The sequence below is a fragment of the Phalaenopsis equestris genome, unplaced genomic scaffold (genome assembly GCF_001263595.1).
Source record: "Phalaenopsis equestris unplaced genomic scaffold, ASM126359v1 Scaffold000531, whole genome shotgun sequence".
Lineage (NCBI taxonomy): Eukaryota > Viridiplantae > Streptophyta > Magnoliopsida > Asparagales > Orchidaceae > Phalaenopsis > Phalaenopsis equestris.
The window spans coordinates 750,412-759,390 of NW_018164971.1; the positions used below are offsets into that span (position 1 = coordinate 750,412).

General features: G+C 33.9%; 1 protein-coding gene across 1 annotated transcript in view; it reads left to right on the forward strand.

Moving 5' to 3' along the window:
- The first annotated feature begins 2,838 nt into the window (after nucleotides 1-2,838).
- The window catches only part of LOC110028789 (F-box protein At5g06550), a 17,949-nt gene continuing 11,808 nt past the window's right edge, over nucleotides 2,839-8,979 (forward strand). The window contains exons 1-2 of the mRNA XM_020730778.1: nucleotides 2,839-4,231; nucleotides 8,142-8,369. Of these exons, the coding sequence (XP_020586437.1) occupies nucleotides 2,940-4,231; nucleotides 8,142-8,369 (1,520 nt within the window). The 5' untranslated portion in view covers nucleotides 2,839-2,939. The remainder of the gene's footprint in view (nucleotides 4,232-8,141; nucleotides 8,370-8,979) is intronic.

The window sequence follows — 8,979 nt, forward strand, 5'->3', positions numbered from 1 at the left end:
GAAATCTGCATTTTCCCACCACTCCTGGCTAGATGCGACAGCAGTTTTCTAACTGTGGTTTGACTTTACAAAAAAAAATTATAATAATCACCGCAACTTTTTGAGCATCAGATTATTATTCAACAGTTCACAACTGCTTTTTAATAAGCTGCAGCTGCCCCAAATAGACCCTTAGACTCAAACGAAGACATTTAGACTCCATTGTAGGTCGCCATAATTCAAAATTTTCCAGAGCTTTCTCTCTAGTCTTATCCACGAGAAGGATATCATCAGCAAAAAACATACACCAATGTACATCCTCCTATAAATGTCCAGTAAGAGCATTTATAACTAAAGCAAAAAGATGTGGGCTTAAAGCAGATCCCTGATGTAATAAAATTGAAATTGGAAAATATTTGGTCAATCCTCCTTCTGTTCGAACACAGTAACAACTTTAGTATACATATTTTTAATGACTTGAATATAAGTCATATCAACACCTTTGTTCTCTACAACTCTCCAAAGCATATCTCTTGGAACCGTATAGTAAGCTTTTTCTAAATCAATAAATATCATCTGTATATTCTTCTTATTCTATCTGAACTTCTCCATCAAACTCTCAATAAATGTATAGCTTCCAGAGTAGACCTGCCCCGCATAATCCAAATTGATTATGAGAAATTTTTGTAATACATCTTAACCTATGTCCAATTACCCTCTCACGTAATTATAAAGTATGATAAATCAACTTAATTTCTCTATAATTTGTACATTCTTGTGCATCCCCTTTATTATTTTTAAAAATGGGGACCAAAATATTCTTCCTCCACTCCTCATACATATTTTTAGTTTTAAAAATAATATTAAAGAGTTTATTAAGCCAAAAAACTTCCAAATCTCTTATATATTTCCACACTTTAATTGGGATATCATCTGGTCATACAGATTTTCCACTTTTAGTTTTCCTTAAAGCCTCCTCAACTTTTTTTTACTAATGTCATGGTAAAAATGAAACATTTTATTATAATTAACAATATTAAGATCACTAAGATCGATTGCATTTACAAAAACTTCATTAAAAAATTTATCAAAATAGCTCACCCACCTATGTTGAATATTTCTTTTTAAGAAAAATACTTTGTTTTTTATTTTCATCTTTAATACAATTACTTGAGTTAAATTTTTTACTATTCTTTTCGATTCACTTAACTAGTTTATACATATATTTTTCAACTTCTTTAGTATCTAATATATTATAAAGATAACAAAAAAACAGAATTTTTAGCATAACAGATTGTTCTCTTAAACTCCTTAAGGGACATTTTTATTTTTCTTAGTTCTCTAAGTTTTTACATTTAAACCAATTTTTATAATATAACTTCTAATATTTTACCTTTTCATACGCATTTTTATTTCACCACCAACAATTTATATTTATAATTTTTTTTTCTTTTGATTCTCCAAATACATCTTCTATCATTTGTTTAATATTGTTTGTAACTTTATTCCACATAAAATTTGCTTCTTCATGAACATCCCAAATCTTGAAATCTTGAAGTTTACTCATAAATATAATTTTATCTGTCTTTTAAGTGTCCATATATAAATCTATGATAATGATTCCTAGCATTCTTTAACTTAAATCATCACTGGAATGACTTTACAATCTTTATATTCTCGATGATCTCTTCTTCTCATAAGAAAATAATCAAATTGTGTTTTATAAGATCCATTTTTATATGTAATAATATGTTCATCTATTTTCTTGAATGAAGTATTAGCAAGAACAAAATCATACGATAAAATAAAATCTAATGCGACTCTATCTTCTTCATTAATCACTAAAAAATCGTAGTCACTATGAATCTTTTTAAAATCTCTTACCACTCTATCGACACGTCCATTTAAATCTTCTCAAAAAAAAAAAAAAATTTTCTCAAGAGGTTTCATTTGCATTAAGTCTTTTAGGTCTTTCCAAAATTTTTCTTTAAAACCTATATCTAAACCTACTTGAGGAGCATAAATCTTATAATATTAAAAATCTTAATGTCAACAAAAATCGTAAGGGCTATAATTCAATCTCAAACTCTATTAATTTTTACAATATTATCGTTAAACTCATATCTATAATTACACTTACGTCATTTCTAGTGTGATTCCTTTATGAATGCCAAAGCTCAAAATCTAAATTTTCAATCTTCTTAGTCTTTTCTCCAACTCATTTAGTTTCTTGAGTATATAACATATTTATCTTTCTATGAATCATAACATCAACTAATTCCATTAATGAATATAAATGAATTAAATTATTTATATTTGTCCCTTTAATAATGTTGCATTCATAAAAGTCTTCAATCTTCTTTGATTAATAATTTGCAAAATAGTTGCACCTTTGCGGCCCTAACACAATTAAAATTTTATGGGGGTGATTGGTAGCACAATTTTAACAAGATTTAGTCAAGAATTTAACTCAAATCCAGCCAAACGCAAAATAAATAAATAAATAAACGAAATCTAACTTTCTGTTAATTCGAATTTATCCAAGTTCTATCTTCTCTACAACCACTACGTCACAAATTTGAATTTACCAAATCCCACAGACGAATTTGCCGAATTTACATTACCGTTACTTGCAACTTTTGTTCTGAACAGACTTATAGAAAATACAAATTTAATAAATACTACTTAACTTGAAGCTCATTCTTAGGAGCATTTATTGCATCAGGATACCTGACGTGTTCAATTAAAATTGAGCACAGCAAAATGTGAGCCCTACTGAAATACACGGATTAAATTTTTTTTTGTTTTTAATATGAGACTCATCCTAATAGAGGACCAATTTTAATTGGACATCAAAGATATCCTCATGCAATAATTTTTCCATTCTTAGAGCCACACCCCCTAAACCCCCAAAACCCTAAAGCCCATATTCAGCCCCATTCGACCGTCGTGTCTGCGAGATGCCCGGAGCCTTCCATATATCCACATCTCGTCATCTATCCCGAACAAGGAGGAAGAAAAGAAGAAGATCCATCTCAAACGCAAATTCTGCATCTCCCAAAAGCGTAGAAATTAAAACAAATCCCTGCGACGAAGAAGAAGATGAAGCAGAAGTAGGATTTAACCTAAAAGCCTCATCTTGCTCTCAATCCCACTTCATACAACCTTTAGGAAACCTCCTACTCGACCCCTCAACCAACATCCGCAATCCTGGCCTTGGTAACCTCCGAGTTCTCTCCGACGAGATCCTCGTCGACATCCTCGGCCTTCTCGGCGGCCGCGACCTTGGAATTTTGTCATCAGTGAGCAAATCCATTTACGTCTTCTCCACTCACGAACCTCTGTGGCGGAACCTCGTCCTCGAGGAGCTTAAGGGAGAATTTTTGTTTCATCGATCATGGAGAGCCACTTACATTTCATCCGTCAATCCCCATGTTCCCCCAATTTCCACTCTGCCCTCGATGCTCCGCATCAGAAATTTTTACTCCGATTACCTTTTCCAGAGCTGGCTTTGTGCCAATTTGGAAATGAAGAAGGAGTGGCTAGAGAGGGACAATATCGAGAGGAGGCGGCAATTGTCCTTGGAGGAGTTTGTAAGTTCCTTCGAGGAGCTCAATAAGCCAGTGCTGCTTGAGGGATGCCTCGAACACTGGCCGGCAATGGAGAAATGGAGCAAAAAAAGATTGGTTCAGATTTGTGGGGGTGTTAAATTTGCAGTGGGACCTGTTGAGATGACAATGGAGAAGTATTTTCGGTATTCAGAAAGCGTGAAAGAGGAGCGCCCATTGTATCTGTTTGATCCTAAGTTTGCTGATAAGATTACTGAGCTCGGCTCAGATTACGATGTTCCTGTATACTTCAAGGAGGATCTGTTTTCTGTGCTTGGGAAGGATCGACCGGATTACAGATGGGTTATAATCGGGCCTGCAGGATCAGGCTCTTCGTTTCATGTGGATCCCAACTCTACATCTGCTTGGAATGCTGTGATAAGGGGATCAAAGAAATGGGTGTTGTTTCCTCCGGAAATTGTGCCGCCGGGAGTTCATCCGAGCCCTGATGGATCTGAGGTTGCTTGCCCCGTGTCTATAATGGAGTGGTTTATGAACTTCTATGGAGCATCTCGGAGTTGGAAGAAGAGGCCAATTGAGTGTGTGTGTAAAGCAGGCGAGGTGGTTTTTGTGCCCAATGGATGGTGGCATCTTGTGGTCAATCTTGAGGACTCCATTGCTATCACACAAAATTATGTGAGCAGGTAATCTTCTTTATGATTTCTGAAATTTCTACCTTTAGCTTTTGGGGAATTTATGTACATATTGCTATGCGAAACAATACGGAAACAAATAAATTCACACAGCAACAATCAAACTCAAAAGATTTATGTGGTTTGCCGTTAAGTTCATTCACCTATGTCCACATGGAGAGAGATTTCAGTAGCACCAAATGCCGAGAAAGAAAAAGACTATGGGTTACAACTCACACTTTTCACCATATAATACTCATAAGCCTTTAAGTCTCTTTTATAGAGGACGAGGGCATACAAGTAAATAAAGACAAGAGATCAAATTATCCCTAACACAATCAAAGCCATAAATACAATAATCTTCACCTCATCTCTTACTTCTATTTAAGTCTAGATAAGTGAGAGATTACCAAATGAACTTCAAATCCCAATTCAACTGCACCAAGATGATTAAATACGTCAAGATGATTAAATACGTACCCCCCTCTTGAAGGGATCAAGTCTTGCGTTTTTCAAAATACCCGACCAGACAATCAGCACTGAGCTCAGATTTTCACCAAACTCCTGCAGTAGGTGAACTTTTGGACTGTTAGTACCTTTGTGAGCGTGTCTGTTGGGTTCTCATTCGTATCTATCTTCTTCAACATGACCTTTAGTTTTAGGAAAATTTACATTCACACCACACAATTCTTATGTATTTACATATCTAACACCCAAAGTTTGATAGTTACACTTATAACACGGTGCATAAACCTATGCATACTTTTAAAAAGTAGTGATGATGGTATTTTTTTATTTGATGTTAAAGATTTGAGTGTTATGCATGTAAATATGAATGTTTAGGTGTTAGATATGCAAATATACATGCATATGTCACTTAGTTTTATCACCCTGTGTTGGTTTTTTGATAAAATGATATGAATTTATATGTATAAAAATGAGTGGAGCAATTTGAATGTTGATGCTGAAAGCAATACCGCAAAGAATTGAATTTTCTTAGAGTGGAGATAATTTATTTGTTTGGACTAGAAAAATGCATTGTTGAAAGCAATACTGCAAAGCATTGCTGAAAGCAATAATTGGTCTACAGTAGGAAGGTGCTATGAACATTTGCTTGCAACATTTAATAAGTAGGGTTTGTTTGGTTGGAAGCATTAGGAGTATATTATAATCTGATTACGTGAATTTGAAAGTTTCTCGTTAGTTTGAAGTAGATAATGCAAAGTAATTTTTTAAGGGATTTGAAATACTCCACCCCTATTTTTCAACAATTTACTGATAGGCTCATTTCTAAATCCCACGCTTGTTGCCCTTCACTTGTTTCAGTCACCTACTTATCTATGTGGCCTACTTCACAATTGCCTTCATTGTTCGCTCAGCATCGATCACTTGTATCTCTGTTCTCGGTCGAATGCTTTGCCTACCTTGTCTTAACCCATGTCATTTCCCTCATCATCAACCTATGAGAGAGCGAGAGTACTTGAAATGTATCATAAGAAATAAAGAAATAATAATACTTTTGATTTGTATCCAACCAAATAACACAGTGCATTTTAAAATTCATGCATTCTAGCTACTTCACATTTTTAAGATGCATGCATTTTGAAAACTGCTAACCAAATAACCCCACAAGTTGTTCACATGAAGTAAAGTGCTTTTCCAAGATGTGCCCGAAGGTTTCTTATCTAAAGCCAAAGGGTGATATGGAGAAGAGGATTGAGGATATCTAATTGTGGTGTTGAGCCCTAACAAAATGTTCTTGTTGGTGGAGATGATAGTGATGATGTTGGTGCAAAGTGTCAAAACAATTCTCACGATAATTTGGTGTATCATTGAACGGGGATTATGGTTTACTTGTATCAGAATGATTGGACCTTGATAATAGAACTAAAGTTTCATCGAGAGCGAACCTCCAACACCATTGAACGGGGCTATTAGCTGTCTAACCTATAAATGAGAAGGTTCATTTCACTTTTTAAAAGTTATAATAGCTGTATCGATAAATATATATCTATATGTAAATATGTAAATATGTATATCTATATATATACTTATATATATATAGAGAGAGAGAGAGGGAGAGACACACACACACACACAAACACACACACACGCACAAACACACACACACATTGCTGATCTTTAATAATCAATGAACTTAATTATATTTTTTTGTCCATATTTTTTCATAATCTACCGTAGAAAATTACAGCAGCATTCACTAGTATAAATTTCTACACGTAGTGCTGCTAGGAAACGCGAAGAGGTTTGAAACTTCACATCTACGGGACAATCTTGATACTGACCTCTTTATTGATAATAACAGAAGATGGGGCATTTATATACATATCACATGATTCTTGTAAGATCTAAACTTTGCATTTACACATGTAAGATCTAAACTTTGCATTTTACATTTATACCACCAAATCTTTCATGCCACATAAAAAATACCACTATTTTAACTATTAAGAAAAGGAATACATCTTTTCATTCCTAGATAAGATGGTATATACCTAAAAAATTGAAGTTTAGGTTTTAGATATGTAGATACATAAGAACTGAGAGGTATGTATGTAAATCTTCTAAAAATTTATATTTTCAATTACCAATTAAGAAACAGTGAATCAAAGCCGCTTCTTGAAGAAATATTAATATAACATTTTATCTATATTACAACCTTCACACCAACCCATCTTCAGTGTTGAGAACTCCAGTTTCAACCCTAAAAATCTTGACTGAAGGAAGATCCAAAGCTCCTCACCTTTGTTTTCCGAAATCCTCTCTCTCTCTCTCTCTCTCTCTCTCTCTCTCTCTCGTCTCCTGGTTTTATTTTTTATTTGGTCCGACTTATGTGTATGCACACACATGCGCTCACACATCCACTCCACACACACATAACCATTGTTTGAAATGATTAACCACAATTTAAACCAAATAACTTCAATGTATTTCAAATAGAGTACATTATTTTTACAATACACTCCTTTTACAATACATTCCTTTTAGATTGCTTACCTTTTCAGCAAATTAAACAGCCCCTTAAACTAATTACGGTTAATAGCAGCAGTGATTAGCATCTATTGATTAAAGCTTAATAAATTCTTGATTCTATAAATCACATTTTATTAGTTCATACTTGCAAACAGCTAGTGAGAAGTTTGTACACACAGATTAGTGTTAGCTATGTACAAGCTTATGATTGATTGAATGTCCATGGAATCCGCATTTTCTCAGTCCTCACCTAATAATTTCTCTTCTCTGGCAGCCATAAATTGTTCAATAATTAGGAAATGAGTGTCAGGCTGTTGTTTGATCGAACTGTTTCCGAGTCATTATATTTATGAATGAGAAAGTGTCTACAGTTGCAGGCCTAATATATGCTATTTCTTCAAGCTCTGTGATCTTTGTTCCCAGGGAGTTATATTTTCTCTTCCAAAAAAATATAGAAGTGCCCCCTTTCTCATTGCAATGGGTCATTTTTGTCCAAATGTCTATAAAAATGCAATTTTTCTCCCCTAGAATCTTTTAATATAGGTTAATGTAGTCCCCACTGATGACTATTTCAGCCCAATTTCAAGTCCCCACTGATGACTATTTCAGCCTCTATGTAAACAGTATGCTGACTAATTTGTCACTTTTATAGACTTTGGGATTAAAATGGCCTCATGCAAATAGTCAGGAGACTATTTTGATATTTTGCTCGTTTCTTTGCTGTAATATATTCTCTCAGCCTTCTTAGAATTAGTTGTTTGACCACACATTCTATCGGTTTCCCTCTGCACTGGTTGTTGCCTATTAATAACCTTTTGAACGAAGTAAATACTATGCGCAATCAATATATTTGATTCTCAAGTGTGTTAATGAATATCTCAGACATGAAGAATAATCTGAAAGAAATCTCTTGAATGAAAATTTTCAGGAAGAATCTTTTGAACGTGCTTGATTTTCTGAAGCGGCCCAATGCAGATGAGCTCGTCTCTGGAACCAAAGATCGAGTAAATTTACATGAAAAGTTCAAAGCTGCCATTGAAGCTGCCTTTCCTGGAACAATTGCTCAGCTTTCTGTCAAAGCCCAAGAGAAGTTTGCTCAGAATAAGCAACTAAACTTCTGGGAATCTGTCACTGATTCCAACACTGGAGGATTCAGGTTCTCTTTCTAACCTGTTTATCCAAAATTTAGAGAATTTTCTGTTTTTCCTAAGCTTTTTTTGTTCTGAATCTCGTGTTTCTAAAATTAACTTTGTATGGATGTTTTATTCAATTTGTAGTGTTCAGATAGACATGAAACTGTTTTTGGTTATCATAATTAGATTTATGGTCAAGCAGATCAAACTTGTTAAGAAAGACAAGGGAGGGGAGGACGTTCACAAATTTAAATTAAATAAAAAGTTGAGTTTTGTTATGTATTTGTAATGTCCCCCTATTGATTGCTTTACATTTTTGAATCGATTAGACAAAAAAATCTGTTGTTAGATATTTAAGTACATAGGAATTGAGTTTATGCACGTAAATCTTCCATAATAAAATGTGATATGACATGGCCGCATTTGAGCACATGCATTTTTTAAAATTTAATGACCGCGACCTTCTTCATGCCAATTAATGTGGCCATGTCATCTTAAGCAATAATTATAATAAAATCAGTAATCTAGTATAGGCCCACTTTTTTATTGTTTATAAATTTATCTACAACATTTATTATCATTTAAATTATAAATATTTTATAATATATATATATATATATAAGGAGGATCTGT